This window comes from Podarcis pityusensis, assembly GCF_964106645.2.
Source record: "Podarcis pityusensis genome assembly, chromosome: 5".
Taxonomy (NCBI): domain Eukaryota; kingdom Metazoa; phylum Chordata; class Lepidosauria; order Squamata; family Lacertidae; genus Podarcis; species Podarcis pityusensis.
Window position 1 is genome coordinate 90,020,012 of NC_138032.1, and position 17,495 is coordinate 90,037,506.

General features: G+C 46.1%; 1 protein-coding gene across 1 annotated transcript in view; it reads left to right on the forward strand.

Moving 5' to 3' along the window:
• Nucleotides 1-17,495, forward strand: part of DRGX (dorsal root ganglia homeobox) — a 38,787-nt gene that overhangs the window by 11,946 nt on the left and 9,346 nt on the right. The window contains exons 5-6 of the mRNA XM_081005740.1: nt 2,262-2,434; nt 6,035-6,147. Of these exons, the coding sequence (XP_080861866.1) occupies nt 2,262-2,434; nt 6,035-6,147 (286 nt within the window). The remainder of the gene's footprint in view (nt 1-2,261; nt 2,435-6,034; nt 6,148-17,495) is intronic.

Genomic DNA, 17,495 nt, shown 5'->3' on the forward strand with positions numbered 1-17,495 from the left:
TACATTTATGAAAAAACAGACGTACATATGAGTAAACAAACATACAATCAAACAAACAAATAACAGAAGAATCAAACAAACCACCACACTATAAGATATAAGAAGATTAATATAATTATAATCATATATACTGATATTGAACACAATTATAGAACTTATAGAGAAGAAATTTAAAACTGACTTCCAATTAATCTCACTGTACTTTATCTATCCATTACTTTATACCGCACAGTTACATATTTCTTATATAATTTCATTTTACCTCCCTACAAACTTATATTTATACAATACAGGGATCAGTCTAATTCTGCCAAGATGTTTCCTTTTATTCCATATTTTTCTAAATAGTCTTTAAAGATTCTCCAACCCTTTTGTTTTGGTTGGCCTCTTACGCTTCCTGTGGCTTTCGCTAGCTGCAGATATTCTACCATTAGGATTTGCCAATCTTCTGTGTTGGGTATTGTTGTGTTTTTCCAATTTCTTGCTACTAAAATTCTGGCCGCCATTATTCCGTACATGTAGCTTTTCCTTTATAGCATACATTTGAGTTATCTTCTGCATTCAGTCTTCTGTTTCCAACTCCTGAGACACAGGTGAAGGAGAAGGTCCATTGTGGTTGGTGGGGAGGGGTGGCAGCACGGACTTGACCCGTCACTGGTGTTGCTTCTTACTGGGAGGGGAAGGGGAGGCAGTGGTGTAGCCTTATTGGAGTTCACCGATTGGGTCTGCGTTGCTCCCAGACAGGAGGAAGGAAGTCAAATGACACCGAGGGTTGGTTCAGAGAAAGAGTTCTTTATTTCTGCTCTCCGGAACAGCAGAAAGGCACTTGTGTGGTCCGTCCACAGCAAATCCAAAGAAATGAGAAATTTCATGCAGTATATATATCCTCCAGGCACCCTCGCCCCCTTCCCCAGGAATCCAGCCATGTCAGCTTGTACACGCAGGTTGACATCACAGATGTTCCTGCTCCGGCACTCTTAACCATAAAAGGGTATTCCTTCCTGTACTTCTGACCATAAAAGGATCTTCCCGTTCCTACTCTTATCTTGGAGCAAGAGGTCACCATCTCCAAGAACACTGGCGCTGTTCCCAGACTAGGTCTGTGTGTCTTTGTGGTCAGGATATAAGATAAGGCACAGACGTGTCTTCCCTGTTCTACTGGTACAGTCAAGGCCACCCTTGCCGTCACCAACTGATAAAGGAGAGGGCTCTGAGCACTTGTCTATACAGCCGGGTTTTTGTTTATACATTGACTCAGAGCTCAATTTAATGGATTTTAGCTAAGGAAAAATAGGGATTTTGGTGCCTATTTCAAACTGCCTGCACAGTCAGTTTTGGGTTTGGGAAACCCATTCCTTCAGTGGGAGATCAGCTTGGTGTCAGCGCACTGGGAGAGCCATTCCCCAGCTAAATCTCAGCTAAAGCATCCATGACAGATGGCCATCCAACCTCTGCTTAAAAACCTCCAAGGAAGGAGAGTCCACAATCTCCTGAGGGCATCTGTTCCACTGTCAAACAGCTCTTCCCATCAGAAAATTCTTCCTGATGTTGAGTCGCAATCTCCTTTTGTGTAACATAAAGCCATTGGTTCGAATCCTACCTTCCAGAGCAGGAGAAAACAAGCTTGTTCCCTCTTCCACGTGATAGCGCTTGAGATATTTGAAGATGCCTATCATATCTCGAAGGCAAGTTAACCTCAAAGGTGCATTTAGAAGAAGAAGAAGAAGAAGAGTTTGGATTTGATATCCCGCCTTTCACTCCCTTCAAGGAGTCTCAAAGCGGCTAACATTCTCCTTTCCCTTCCTCCCCCACAACAAACACTCTGTGAGGTGAATGAGGCTGAGAGACTTCAAAGAAGTATGACTGGCCCAAGGTCACCCAGCAGCTGCATGTGGAGGAGCGGAGATGTGAACCCAGTTCACCAGATTACGAGTCTACCGCTCTTAACCACTACACCACACTGGCTCCTCACGTGTGGGGAAAACCCTTCCATTTGATAATTGTCCTTCCCATATTTCCCCTCTGTGTTTAAATCAGGTGCTTATGCCCTACAAAAATTATTTATTGTAGTGTTTAATTGAATAAGGGCCTCAGAGAGATGCAGATATTCCTGTTGTAGCTCCCTGATGCAGCCTGGTTTTAATAGGCAGAAGATGATGCTCTCTTACAGTCAAAGCAGAAGAGGAAAGGAAATTCACACAAATTACAATAGTTTGGTGCCCAAGCAAATCTGCCTATTGGTTCCTTTCTTCCCGATTCAGGTCTGGTTCCAGAACAGAAGGGCAAAATGGAGGAAAACAGAGAGAGGCGCTTCAGACCAAGAAGGACCTAAGGAGACGATGGCTGAGGTGACACCCCCAGGAAGGAATTTAAACTCTCCCTCTCCAGTTGACCAAACCAGGAATAAGAAGGAGAGCCTGGAGATTCAACAGAGGTAAGCTTGCCTTGATTTGATATGCATTTAGTCCTGGGTGGAAGTTTGAAAGCATTTTTTGATTCTCATTTTTCATCTGGGTGGGCGGAGGGGGGAAGAGACTTACAGGCCACCGTCTCAATCCTGAACGTGGAGATACATCGAACACACCCTTTTTTTTGGTCATGTGGTTGGGTTAGGATCATAGCAGCCAATTCCTGGGGGCAAGGTCCATTCTCCCCAATAAAATATTTGAGGGTCTCTCCCAAGTTGATGGGCACTGCCATTCAAATGGTGTGTGTGTGCCACATCATGTGATTATATGTGTGAAGCGGCTTACCTCCCCTCCCCCAATATTTTATTCAAGTTGGCACCCCTGGTTGGCATCACGTTGAGCTGTCAGCACAGAGCATGACAGGGCACAGGATAGCGCAGAGGTGAAGTCTCAGCTGGCAGTGAAGCCATACTGAAGAAATGGGTAGCCTTAGTGAGGATGGCAAGACACCGCTTGAGAGCCAGTGTGGTGTAGTGGTTAAGAGCGGTAGTCTCATAATCTGGGGAACCGGGTTCGTGTCTCCGCTCCTCCACATGCAGCTGCTGGGTGACCTTGGGCCAGTCACACTTCTCTGAAGTCTCTCAGCCCCACTCACCTCACAGAGTGTTTGTTGTGGGGGAGGAAGGGAAAGGAGAATGTTAGCCGCTTTGAGACTCCTTCGGGTAGCGATAAAGCGGGATATCAAATCCAAACCGCTGTCTGGGGTGCTTCGAGGCTATTCCTGGGAGCACACAATGGCAGTAAAAGAAGTGGGGAAAGGGGTGTGTGTGTGGTAGCGATGGGTGGATGAAATAGCTGGTGAACTTGCACGGAGACAGAAACAGAGAGATGGAAACAGAGCTGTAACCAGGGGCAGAGCCCAGGCAAAGGGTCTCGCATGCATGGGGGAAGATAGCAGAGGTTTAGTGATAGTTGCTCCTTGCGCCTGAAGAGTCAAGAATAACATATTTAATGTGGCTTTTGCTTTTGTTGGTTGAGCAGACTTCACCCATTGTACGAATTGTGATCTTAATTGGCAGATATGGGTAGGTGTGCCCATGCCCCCATACACGACGCAGCGGCGGTAACCGTTGTACGCAGTGGGGCCCAGAGGCCACGAATGTGAGAAGTTGCAGTGAGGCTGCAGAGTCCAGCATAAGACCAGAGACTTGGCTCACAGCACCCACAGCTGATGATACTGGGTCGTTGTTTTTTATTTTGGCTAGACATGCTCATTTAACACACACAGAGTGAAAGATCTGTTACCCAGGTGGTCAAAGGACAGCTATTTTTAGATGAATGTGCTGAGATGCAATCACTTATTTTTATTTTAGGTTTGGGTCAATTATTTTTATAGGATTAACACACACTTATATATCAGGCTTAAGGGACTCGGGTGGCGCTGTGGGTTAAACCACAGAGCCTAGGACCAGTGGCGTAGCGTGGGGGGTGCAGGGGGGGCCGGCCGCACCGGGCGCAACATCTGGGGGTTAGGGTTAGGGGGCGCAAATCCACGGGTTAGGGGGCGCAAATCCACGGGTTAGGGGGTGCAAATTACTTGCCTTGCCCCGGGTCCTGACAACCCACGCTACGCCCCTGCCTAGGACTTACTGATCAGAAGGTCAGCGGTTTGAATCCTCACGACGGGGTGAGCTCAGTCCCTGCTCCTGCCAACCTAGCAGTTTGAAAGCACCTCAAAGTGCAAGTAGATAAATAGGTACCGCTCCGGCGGGAAGGTAAACGGTATTTCCGTGTGCTGCTCTGGTTCGCCAGAAGCAGCTTAGTCATGCTGGCCACATGACCCGGAAGCTGTACGCCGGCTCCCTCAGCCAATAAAGCGAGATGAGCGCCGCAACCCCAGAGTCGGCCACGACTGGACCTAATGGTCAGGAGTCCCTTTACCTTTACCTTTATATATCAGGCTTAGAGTTAGGGTGTGGCTGCAGTCCTGTGCCCACTTACCTGGAGAAAATCTCAATGGATATTCAACTAAGGGATCATCCTTGCCTCTTTCCCCCAGGGAAACCCAATCTGTACTCCTGAACCAGAGCAAATACCAACCAGGTTTTCTCCAGGTTGACGTTTATTCTGATTTATCACTAAATTGCCAGTTTTCCTGGGGACAGTGGGAGGGTGAAAGCAAAACCTCTCAGACTCATGTTTTCTAGGTATGGGACAAGCATGTGTCTGGATGAGCCCCAAGTCTTGCTCAGAGTAGACCCACTGAAATTAATGAGCACGACCAGGCTAGAGCCACTAATTTCAATGAGTCTGCTGTAAAACTTAGTTGAATGCCACCCAATGAATTAAATGGGACTTACTTCTGAGTAGACTTGCATAGAGTTGTGCTATGGTGAACTTGAAATCAGCTTTGTAAAAATAAAGCTATTCCTTTTTATTCGCTTATGAAAGTGAATAAACGTAGCATTAAAAAAAAATAGAGCAGAAAAAAACCATAGTTATAATGAAGCCCATGTTGAATAATAGAATGTAGAAGTTGGAAGAGACCATGAGGGTCATTTCGTCCAACTGCCTGCAGTGCAGGAATACTGCACAAACAGAACCAGATTTTCCAATTGATTCTACTTCAGCATATTGGTGCTTCCCTTTGGAGTTCAAATAGAAGGCAAGGGCATTTTCTTGCACCTGGATTCAGTACTTGAGTGCAAAGTACACATTGCACACACTGACTTGGTCTTAAAGGCAATGGGCACATGAATATATCAGCGGTGGCTTTTCTGCTGCTCCATCCATCATTGTGATTGGATGCCCAAGGGGCCACAGTGGCTGGGAGAGCTGAACCACCTCTTTTGACTTGTGTGCCAGTTATAGGTAAAGGTAAAAGACCCCATGATGGTTAAGTCCAGTCAAAGGCAACTATGGGGTTGTGGCACTCTTCTCACTTTCAGGCCGAGGGAGCCGGTGTTTTTCCACAGACAGCTTTCCGGGTCACATGGCCAGCATGACTAAACCGCTACTGGCGCATGGAGGGCCATGAAGAGTGCCAGAGCGCATGGAAATGCCGTTTGCCTTCCCGCCGCAGCGGTGCCTATTTATCTACTTGCACTGGCATGCTTTCAAACTGCTAGGTTGGCAGGAGCAGGGACCAAGCAACGGGAGCTCACCCTGTCGCGGGGATTCGAACCGCCGACCTTCTGATCAGCAAGTCCTAGGCTCTGTGGTTTAACCCACAGCACCACCCGCGTCCCATAATGCACTTACCAACTCGCAAAATAATGACCACCTGGAGGCATCCACAGTATGTTTGGTAGCCAGCGCAGAGAGAGGCAAAATGCCTGGGATGGTGGCTGGCTTTGAGAGAGAAGGGTCTTCTTGTAACACCAGACATACCAAGATAGAGTGAGTACGAGTGAATTGATGCAATTGATGCTGGAGTTGTACGTATATGAGTTGCTTGGTCAAATTCCAGATTGTCACCGAACGCAATCGATTGTCCTGGTTAACACGGTGACAGGTCAGGCAGCTGGCTCTGGAGCTCTGCAGTTAACACAATTTTAATTGAGTTTTAATGGGTTTCAACTTCTTTTAAAACCTATTTCCCCCCACTCTCCTCCCATTCCTTGCAGCCTCAGCAGAGCCGTCGGCCCCTCTGGGCCCTTTTTCCCCTCGTGTCTTCCAGGGACTCTCCTCAACACGGCCACCTATGCCCAGGCTTTGTCGCAAGTTGCGTCCCTCAAAGGTAATGGTCTCTTTTTTGAAATCCCAGATTCTGCGGCGGAAAGGTGTGCTTTGTGTTTGAGATGGCGATGATAATAACAACCCAGTTGTGGCTCAGTTGCAGTTTGCTGATTCGGCTGGGGCTTTTGGGCGCAACGGTTGCAGAATTGGCACTTTTGGACGTCGCCTTTTTTTGCTTTTCTGTTCTGACTTTATGGGCAAACGCTCTGATTAAATAGATTTGGGTTGCGCTCCTGTATACACTTATCCAGGAAGAAACTTCACTGGAAACAATGGGACTTACTTCTGAGTAAACATGCAAAGGTTCGTGTCGCATTACATGCAGTTAACCAAATGTCTAAACGTGATTGGGCTGGGGTTTTTTGTAGTAGCCTGGTCTGCAAAGCCAACCGATAAGCCCATGAATGTTCTCCAGTAAGGTGGATGTACGTATTGCTTTTTGCCTCATGAGTGAATCTGATGGAAAAGCTTCTTCTTCCTAGATGTATCTTAAAGAAAATGGGAAATGACCGTCTTTGGCTGCTGCTCTCTGACATGTGCTGCTGAGTCACACTGTGACTTGTTTCCCATTAGATTGGCTCTGTGGTTTCATTCACCACCATTCATATTTTGCAGAATAAGTGACAGAACAGGCAATGGGATATCCCAGGATACCCAGTGCTGAACTCAGGCAGGGGTGGCCCATCTTCGAGGCGAGGGGAAGCTGTTTGCCTCTGGAGGCACACCTGCCCCTCCTCCCCACTCCTGGTTTTGCGCCACTGCCGGTCCTGCCAGGGCTCCACTGACACAGTGCTCTTGCCGCTGTAGCCATGTTGTACTGGTAAGCACTGGTGCATCTTCAGTGGCAGTGGCAGGGCAGGTGCAACATTGGGGCCTGGGCCCGGATCTGTGTTGGGTGGCACTGGGGCATTTTGCCTGCAGCTGCAGAAAGTCTCGGGCCAGCCCTGAACTCAGATTTGAACCCTGGTTCATTCACAAAGCTGCAGTAGTTCATCTGTAAAAAGCCAGTTGTTGGCAGAGAGGAGCCTTGGTTCACTTGCTTGTGCGAACCGGATTGTTTCCATGAATTAAAAAAGGCAGCTCTTTGATGATCTTGTGGCATATAGTTGGGAGGGTATCAAAGGTCACCTTGTCCAACCCTCTGCGTGGAATCCAGACCTACGGTATTCTCTGACCATTTCTTTGAAGACCTGTCCCAGATAATGGGTTATATTGTCAGAGGCAATGTTAGGGTTGTGCAACCTGTTTGGCTGCACTGGGTGCAGGGGGTGTCTGCTGAAATTTGGCAGCCCAAAGCCCATAGCTGTCAACTTACAGATTTGAAAATAAGGGACCACCAGCCTCAGAAATAAGGGATCAGCAGCCAAAATAAGGGATTTTCGGAGCACAGGGATGTACGACTTCTGAGCCCCTCTGAGCCAAAGGCAGAAAGCCCAGCCAGTAGCCAAATGAAGCCTCAAGCGGTGGTTCCCACAGTGCAGCAACCCGGCAAAGGGGATGCAGCAAGGGAAACCACCGTCACCTCTCTGCTGGGAAGCGCTGAGCAAAGGCGAGTCCCCAGGCAATGCGACCGATTTGATCAGCACAAGGCATGCAAGCTCCACCCCCAGTCGTTCTTAGACTCCTTTTTGGGTGAGCAATGCAGCCAAGTAACACAGTTGGAGCCTCCCTGGCCGGCAGGGAGGGAGGGAGAGGAGCTGCTTCCTTTGAAACCCGGGAAATTTAAGGGACATCATCAATAAGGGACAGAAGCGGGACATTGCGCTGGGATAAGGGACTTTCCCGCCAAATAAGGGACAGTTGACAGCTATGCCAAAGCCTGCCACTGCTATTGTTGAGTCACTCTTACCATCGAAAGGTCACTACGAATGTTCAACCAAAACCTACACTCCTGTAATGTTAGCCCATCTGATCTGCTCTCTTGAGATAGCAGAAAACAAGTCTTTGCTCTTCTCTTTGTGACAGACCTTCAGGTATTTGAAGATCGCTACCATGTCTCCCTTCAGTCTTCTCTTCTCTTAGCTAAATACACTCAAGTTGCTTCAGCCTTACTTCATAGGACTTGATTCCAAACCCCTGTTCGTCTTCGTTGGTCTCCTCTCAACCCATTCCAATTTGTCTGCATCCTTCTTGAAGTCTGGTGCCCAGAATTGAACACAGTATTCCAGTGACTAGTGCAGAATGAAATGGAACAATTACTTTCTGAGACTTGGAAGCTACACTTCCAGTAAGGCAGTCTAAAATGGCATTAGCCTTTTTTTACAGGAACATCACACTGCTGACTCATGTTCAGCTTGTGACTTTGAGGCTGAGATTCCCCATCCCATAGCTGTGTATTTTATGGGTAGATAGCCCAAACACAGAACTCTCCATCTGCCTCTGTTTAATTTTATTGCTAGTTTTGTGGGAATGTTCAGGGATGCAGGAGAGGATATATTGACTGATTATATCCTTATCCAACTTGTATTAACAAGTTCCCAAAATATCAGCAGAGTAAAACATTCCTTTTATCTTAAGTTCGCAATGGTAGCGTTTGCTCAGGTTTGCTAGAACCTCTATAATAATCACTCTGGTAATTTCCCCTTTATTCCCTCTTAAAATACAAGACACGACACAGTCCTTTACAAAAGTATAAAAAGAGTTTACTCACATTCTGTTCACATCAGATCCCAGAAGGCAGACAGCTTAATAAAGTAATAAACATTTGGATTCTATCTTATAAGAAGATAGTCCCTTTGTCCTCTCTTGGCTGGGAGCCAAGAGGGCATCTTTAGCTTAGTGGATGTTGCTTCTTCGAAGGAAGAGAAGAGAAGAGAGAGATGGCTGCCCCTGCCCTGTGCTTTTGTCGTTACCTGCACAGGTGAGGCCACACCCACCTCTAGTCACATGCGGAGGAAGTCTGTCCCAGGAAGTTTACCTGCTGGCTGGACAAACATCCCTCCCCATCTCTAAACATGTACACTCTAGGAATGTTGTAATTGACTGCTCCTGTGTTTTACATCCCACAAGTTTGGGGCCAGTTTCCCATTCTATCAAGGCTTGGTTGAACTCCATTCCTGCCCACTGAGGTCTGAGGAGCTTAAAGCTCTCTTGACCAGGTTCGCCATGCTTCAGCCAAACACAGTTCTCCAGTTCTCGTGATGTGCAATACATCTTCGGCCAGCATTCCTTTATCGAGGAAGAACTTTGCAGGTTAAAAGTGTGAGTCATTAGAAGTTGGTTTATTTATTTTTTTTAACCTGGAAATAGCAACTGCAGAAAGACTTGATTAGTATTGAGACCACAGCACGTAGGGAGGGTTGTGGATAATGCCTTCCTTTGGTGCTGTTGTGCCAATGAAGATGGTTCCTTGCAGATCCCATAGTGTAATTATGCACCTTTTATCTGCTTTGATTCTTCCAATGTTCAGCTTCATTAGTTGTCCATGCATTCTAGTGTGTGTGTGGGGGGGGAGGAGTATCAAATTTTTCAGCATCATGCATTATCATCTCTACATGCCCCCCCATCAATACCTTTTCTCTAAACTAAAATACCCCAATGCTATAACATTTTTCCCATAGGTGAGCTGCTCCTTCCGTGGCCCTATTGCTTCCTTCTATGATTGCTGATCTGAGTAGGCCAGTCAGGCAAGAGGTTCTCCAGTAGACTGCCACCATATTTTCCCCAAGTTCCCACTAACCCTGGCATACCGCCCAGTGTTGCTCTGATGAAAAATAGGGATGTCCTATTCAATGACGAATGGGACGCGGGTGGTGCTGTGGTCTAAACCACAGACCCTAGGGCTTGCTGATCAGAAGGTCGGTGGTTCGAATCCCCGTGACGGGGTGAGCTCCCATTGTTCGGTCCCTGCTCCTGCCTATCTAGCAGTTCGAAAGCACATCGAAGTGCAAGTAGATAAATAGGTACTGCTCTGGCGGGAAGGTAAACGGCATTTCCGTGCACTGCTCTGGTTCACCAGAAGCGGCTTAGTCATGCTGGCCACATGAGCCGGAAGCTGTCTGCGGACAAACACTGGCTCCCTTGGCCTATAGAGCGAGATGAGCGCCACAACCCCAGAGTCGTCTGCGACTGGACCTAATGGTCAGGGGTACCTTATTCAATGATGACAATGATGATGATTTTATATTCATACCCCACCCATCTGAATGGGTTGCCCCAGCCACTCTGTGTGGCTTCCAACATATATAGAAATGTAATAAAACATTAAACATTTTTTAAAAGCTTCCTTATGCAGGGCTGCTTTCCGATGTCTTCTGAAGGTTGTATAGTTACTTATCTCCTTGGCTCAGGGGTCAAATAACTCCATACCCTCCAACATTTCTCCAATGAAAAAAGGGACATCCTATTATACCTAATGACATCCTAAGGAAAAGCGGGATATTCTGGGATCAAATCAGAAAGTGCGATGGTTTCTGTAAATCTGGGACTGTTCCTGGAAAATAGGGACACTTCGAGGTGGGGCCACTCATCCAGGGTTTGTGATTTTTGTAAGAGGATCTTGCCTTCCTCCCTGGGAATCTATAACATCAGCACCTTCATGATGTTGCATTGTGGAGCCTTTGACTGAACACCGAGCTACAAAAGGAAAATCCCTCGCTGCGCGTGATTTATTTATGCTCTGTGCAGTAATATGGAGTTACCAGGAGAAATCAACAAGCTTAAAAGCAAGGACCCCCAGAGCAGTTCCTTAATGGACAAAGGCAACAGTGCAATTCATTAATGGAGAGATTATTAATGGAGGTAAACAAGAATCTCTGGTTTTCGGCGGAAATTCTCTAATCATTGTGGGAGAGCCTCCCTTCCGCTCCTACAGAACTTCCCCGGATCCTCTGTTGCCCAGTGCAGGTTGGAAGGAGATAAATGATTACGTTTGTCATGGGATGACTTGCATAGTGCGTCGCCGCTTGCGATATTGCTTGCTCTGTTGGCGTAGCAGCCCGTGTGCAGCCATTGATGGGAAAGAAGCTTCTGCATTATACATCAAAGCACCGGGCAGGATCGATCAGGATCATTCAGGGTTAGTGCGCTGCTGTGGTTGCAAAAGGTTTTGTGAAGGCTTAATTGTGGTGCCTGCGAGGAAAGGGCTTGTTAATTGTCCTGGATGAGTGGAATTTGTCAATGCTTGGGACCCCACCGTTGTAGTGAGAAGCAGGAAGACAAGGACTTACCCAGAATGAATGCTGCTCTTTGCAAATCTTTTAGATCACATTATTATTATTATTATTAATTAAATTTGTATACAGCCCTTCATCTGTAAATCGCAGGGTGGTTCACAACATAAATTCGTGGCCAGGAAAGAATTCTGTATAATATTATATATTTGCAATTTGTAGAGTAGGCAGCAATGGTTAATAATAATAATAATTAAATTTAATAATTTTATTGTTTCTACCCCACTCATCTGGCTGGGTTTCCCCAGCCACTCTGGGAGGCTTCCAACACGTATAAAAACACCAAACTTTAAAGACTTCTCCCCCCACCCGACATTTTATTGCTTTTACAGGTAGAGTACAAATAAACACAAATCAATAAAATCACACTGTATGTGGAGATTCTCCGAATCTTGAGACTTCCCCCCATCCCATCATGGAGTATTATTTTAAACACCTACAACTGCATATTAGTTCATACTCCATTCTTTAAAATATCGAACCGTATTGTCCATAATGTTTTTTTCACAACAAGGGAGTCAAAATCCTGCTCTTGTTTCCATCTGCTTGCAGTGGTCTCCTAGATATTTTTTTTCTCATTCTTTTATGAAGTTTTCATCCTCTTGGTTTCTGAGTTTCCCAGTCAGCTTTGCCATCTCAGCGTGGTCCATCAACTTGGTTTGCCATTCTTCTCTGGAAGGGACTTTCTCATCTTTCCAACTCTGGGCCAATAACATCCGCGCGACTGTTGTTCCATACATCAAAAATCTTTTCTGCTCCTTTGGGATGTCGGTACTTGTTATTCCTAATAAAAAAGCTTCTGGTTTCTTAACTGAAGTTATTTTAAACATTTTTTTCCATTTCATTATATATCATCTCCCAGAAAGCTTTTATTACCTTACAAGTCCACCACAAATGATAAAAGGTACCTTCTTTTTCTTTATAGTTCCAGCAGATATTTGAACTAACATAAAAAACTTCTTGATACAGGACTGCCTTCAGATGTCTTATCAAATTGTGTAGTTCTTTTTCTCCTGGGCGAGTTCCAGTGGGTTCTGCCTTGTCCCAACCTTACATGAAACCACAGAGTCATACTGGTCTGAGGTTTGAGCAGAGGTGTCACTAGTAGGCTGATAATACACAGCTTTGTCTCTCATTTTAGTCAGATCCTAGGGACACAGCAGGAACTGCAAACAAGAGCTTGTCAGGCTGAGAAGACTGGATGGGAAGAAACAAAACTGAATTTTAATGCAGAGAAGATGAATGTCGGTTGCCCATGGGCTGTCCAAGCCAGTATCATGGTTGCTACAATACTACTACTACTACTACTACTACTAATAATAATAATAATAATTTATTATTTATACCCCGCCCATCTGGCTGGGCTTCCCCAGCCACTCTGGGCGGCTTCCCAAAAAATATTAAAATACTATAATACACCAAACATTAAAAGCTTCTCTAAACAGGGCTGCCTTCAGATGTCTTCTAAAAGTTGTTGTTCTCTTTGACATCTGGTGGGAGGGCATTCCACAGGGCGGGTGCTACTACTGAGAAGGCCCTCTGCCTGGTTCCCTGTAAGCTCACTTCTCGCAGGGAGGGAACTGCCAGAGCTGGACCTCAGTGTCCGGGCAGAACGATGGGGGTGGAGACGTTCCTTCAGGTATACTGGGCCGAGGTCATTTTAAAGGTCTGCACCAACACTTTGAATTGTGCTTGGAAACATCCTGGGAGCCAATGCAGGTCTTTCAGGACTCGTGTTATGTGGTCTCCACGGCCGCTCCCAATCACCAGTCTGGCTACTGCATTCTGGATTAGTTGTAGTTTCCGGGTCACCTTCAAAGGTAGCCCCATGTAGAGCGCATTGCAGTCGTCCAGACTGGCTCCAGGTTTATAGGGCTTTTGTACATTCAGTCTCTTTCTCTCTCTCCTCTCCCCTTTTCCTGTACCACTGTTGTTGCTCAGGATATGTTTGTCTTGGAAAACTGTGCATTTGTAATGCTTCGTGACAGCACAGCACATTCGGACTTAACAGCTCGTCCCTAGTAAGCCCTGCATCACACCTCCATCAGTGTTGTGTGTTTATTACGTGCCGGACTTCACAGGCGATTCTCTTATTTGAGATGTTTAGGAGTATTTCTGGTGGAGCAAGGCAAGCTGGAATGATCTGTGTTTACATGGATCACATAGTATCTGAAAGTTTTATTTGTTCTGCGTGTAAGCCTATGACATGGAAGTATCTTCTGTGCCCTGTTTTCGTATGCTATTTAATATATAGGTGAAATACAGCTGAATTACCCTGAATGTCCTTTTTGAGGGATAAATTAATTTTTTTTTAATAATAGTGTTTTTTAAGTTTTATTTATACTTTTCAGATTAATTCGTTTTATCGAATTCACAATCATCTTAACATTTCCAAACCTGACTTTCATCCTTCTCTTTCCGCGGTTCCTTAGATTTATTTTTCATATCTTCTGGGTATCCAAATCAACTTACTTTGCTCATTAAATAATAGCGTTTATTTAAGAGGGCAGCCTTTAATATACGATTCTGTGCTTGCTCTGGTGCCCCATTCTTTCTAATAACTGAGCGCAATTGGGTAAGTTGTGAGTAGAAAATCTTGTTTTATTTGCCTTGGTCCCCCTCCCCCCAGCCCGCAAAGGATATTTACACATGTAGGGTTTGAAACACACAGGGCACATTTTTTGCAATGCACTTTTTTTTTGCATAGTGCTATACAATTCTACATGTTGTTGTTTAGTCGTTTAGTCGTGTCCGACTCTTCGTGACCCCATGGACCAGAGCACGCCAGGCACTCCTGTCTTCCACTGCCTCCCGCAGTTTGGTCAAACTCATGCTGGTAGCTTCGAGAACACTATCCAACCATCTCGTCCTCTGTCGTCCCCTTCTCCTTGTGCCCTCCATCTTTCCCAACATCAGGGTCTTTTCCAGGGAGTCTTCTCTTCTCATGAGGTGGCCAGAGTCTTGGAGCCTCAGCTTCAGGATCTGTCCTTCCAGTGAGCACTCAGGGCTGATTTCCTTCAGAATGGATAGGTCTGATCTTCTTGCAGTCCATGGGACTCTCAAGAGTCTCCTCCAGCACCATAATTCAAAAGCATCCATTCTTTGGCAATCAGTCTCCTTTATGGTCCAGCTCTCACTTCCATACATCACTAGTGGGAAAACCATAGCTTTAACTATACAGACCTTTGTTGGCAAGGTGATGTCTCTGCTTTTTAAGATGCTGTCTAGGCTTTGTGCAATAACTTTACCTAACACTGGAGTTGCTGTCTGTGATGCTGGCACTCGCATACATACATACATACATACAGGTGAGCCTGTTTTCAAAGTAGTGCGCATCACTGCTTTTTTACTTCTGTTGGTTTTAGTCTGTCCCTATCCCCCGGCACCGGACCTTAAAGGTAAAGGGACCCTTGACCATTAGGTCCAGTTGTAACCGACTCTGGGGTTGCGGCGCTCATCTCGCTTTATTGGCCGAGGGAGCTGGCGTACAGCTTCCGGGTCATGTGGCCAGCATGACTAAGCCGCTTCTGGCGAACCAGAGCAGCGCACGGAAACGCCGTTTACCTTCCCGCCGGAGCGGTACCTATTTATCTACTTGCACTTTGAAGTGCTTTCCAACTGCTAGGTTGGCAGGAGCAGGGACCGAGCAACAGGAGCTCACTCCGTCGTGGGGATTCGAACCGCCGACCTTCTGATCGGCAAGTCCTAGGCTCTGTGGTTTAACCCACAGCACCACCCGCATCCCTCTCACTGGGGTTACTTCACTGCAAACACACACACTTCCTTCCTCGTTTTTTTAAAATTGCACGTTATTCAATATACCTGAAGTATTTTAGGAGATGGGGAGTGGCACAGCCCTGTAACATCACTAGTTCTGCCCAATAGGAAACGCTCTTTGTGTACACATGGTGGCAGCAAGTGCTCAAGAAGTGTATTTGCAGAACGAAATGGGTTTAAACCTTTCCTGCAGAAAGCGCTTTAGATTAGCCAGTCCCAGGGGGATGGCGTTGTGTGTGCAACACACCTCGCCCCCCCCTCCTGATGCCCCGCATTAAACTGGAGCAGTGAACTAACAGCCACAACTGAGCATTATTTCTCAGTAGTTTGTGCACTGACCCCAGGCTCTGGACTCATACAATCTACATATTATTAGAATCATAGCATCAAAAAGTTGGAAAGGACCATGGTGTTCATCTAGTCCACTGTTTCCCAAACTTGGGTCTCCGGCTGTTTTTGAACTACAACTCCCATCATCCCTAACCACTGGTCCTGCTAGCTGGGGATGATGGGAGTTGTAGTCCAAAAACAGCTGGAGAACCAAGATTGGGAAACCCAGAATTCTGGTCTAATCCATAGCTGTCAACTTACAGATTTGAAAATAAGGGACCAGCAGCCAAAATAAGGGATCAACAATTACTTTTATAAAATACCTATTTTGTTGCGTGCAAATGGCTTTAGATACCTATTAGGTCCATAAATTACCATATAGCATATATTCAACACAAAAAAGCAACAATTTGTTGTTGACAAAGCAAGCTGGACATAGAAAGGGCCCCATTACCTCCAGTAGCTTATTTAAGGGACATCATCAATAAGGGACAGCAGCGGGACATGGCGCTGGAATAAGGGACTGTCCTGCCAAATAAGGGACACTTGACAGCTATGGTCTAATCACAAGCAATGCAGGAATCTTTTGGCCTATATGGGGCTTGAACCCATGGCCCCCGACCCTGTGATTAAGTCTCATGCTCTAACAACTGGGCTGTATATAAAATAGATGACGAAACAGGGAAGGGGGCCAAAATCCTTTGGAATTGAGGCCTACAAAGAGGTTAAATTTCCCCCAAGAAATGAAAACATCTGTATTGTTTTTATTGGGCAGAAGGGAGTTGCCCTATTGGTCGAGATTTATTTTAATTTAATGGGGTGGGATGGAGAGTGAGGAGGAGGGGTGTGGTCTGAGGGGAAAGGGGGCCCACTTTGCCCAAGAGGCCCCAGAAACTGCTGTGCCCCACACCCAACACCTGCCGCCTGAGGCACCCGCCTCACTCAGGGATTTAGTAGGAGTGCCTTTTGCAAAATCAATCAATCATCCTTTCTCGTCATCTTGAAAGGATGGTGGGAGATGAGAAGGATTTGCGTCAGACTGTGCTGTGAACCCGGTGGTCATCGGTTCAGTCTGTGGCACCAAGAATTAAGAGGATGGTACGTTTGCTGGGCTTACCTCAGAGAACTGGTGCCTAGAGGGGATGGTGTTGGGCTAGAGGTGGACCAGGTATCTGGTTCAGGTGAGCTGAAAGAAAGAAAGAAAGAAAGAAAGAAAGAAAGAAAGAAAGAAAGGATCAACGGAAACCCCTCAAATTCTCAAAACAGAAAGAACTCTGCTGCTGGGGTAAAGCAGGTCTGGCTGTGTGTCATCTGCCTGAGTGGGGGCTCTGACACCTATGTAGGGATGAGAATAGATGCTAGGAGAATATTTATTAGATATTCTCCTTTGTGACCCTTTGCAGCTTGCAGAGGCTAGTTTTAGCCTTTTGGTTTAAATAATCCAGGACGCTTTAAAGCAGACGGGATTCTCCTGGTATTTCTCCCTTTTCTTCCCCTTAATAAAATAATCACACAATCTTGTAAAAGGTCAAAAATGAACATTTGCTCGCTCGGAATACTTGTTGGAGAGTAACAGATGCAGCAGCTTTGCTTGGGAAGGCTTAACATGGTCATTCAGTTGGAAAGGCATACTTTAGTCTAGCTTAAAATGGTGCCCTCACATTGTTGACTTGATGAAAGAATGGTGAAAAAGAGGATGTGCAATATATATTGCAGGTAGGACAAAAGAGAGAGAGGGATACCTTCTCCTATCAGGGCACAGTGGGAGAGTGTCTCTCACAGGGTTCTCTCTAGCAAACTTGCAGGAAATACAAATCGTTGGTTTGACAGCATTGTATATATCCCACCGCGGGTGGCGCTGTGGGTCAAACCACAGAGCCTAGGGCTTGCCGATCAGAAGGTCGGCGGTTCGAATCCCCGCCACGGGGTGAGTTCCCGTTGTTCGGTCCCTGCTCCTGCCAACCTAGCAGTTCGAAAGCACGTCAAAGTGCAAGTAGATAAATAGGTACCACTCCAGCAGGAAGGTAAACGGCGTTTCCCTGAGCTGTTCTGGTTTGCCAGAAGCGGCTTA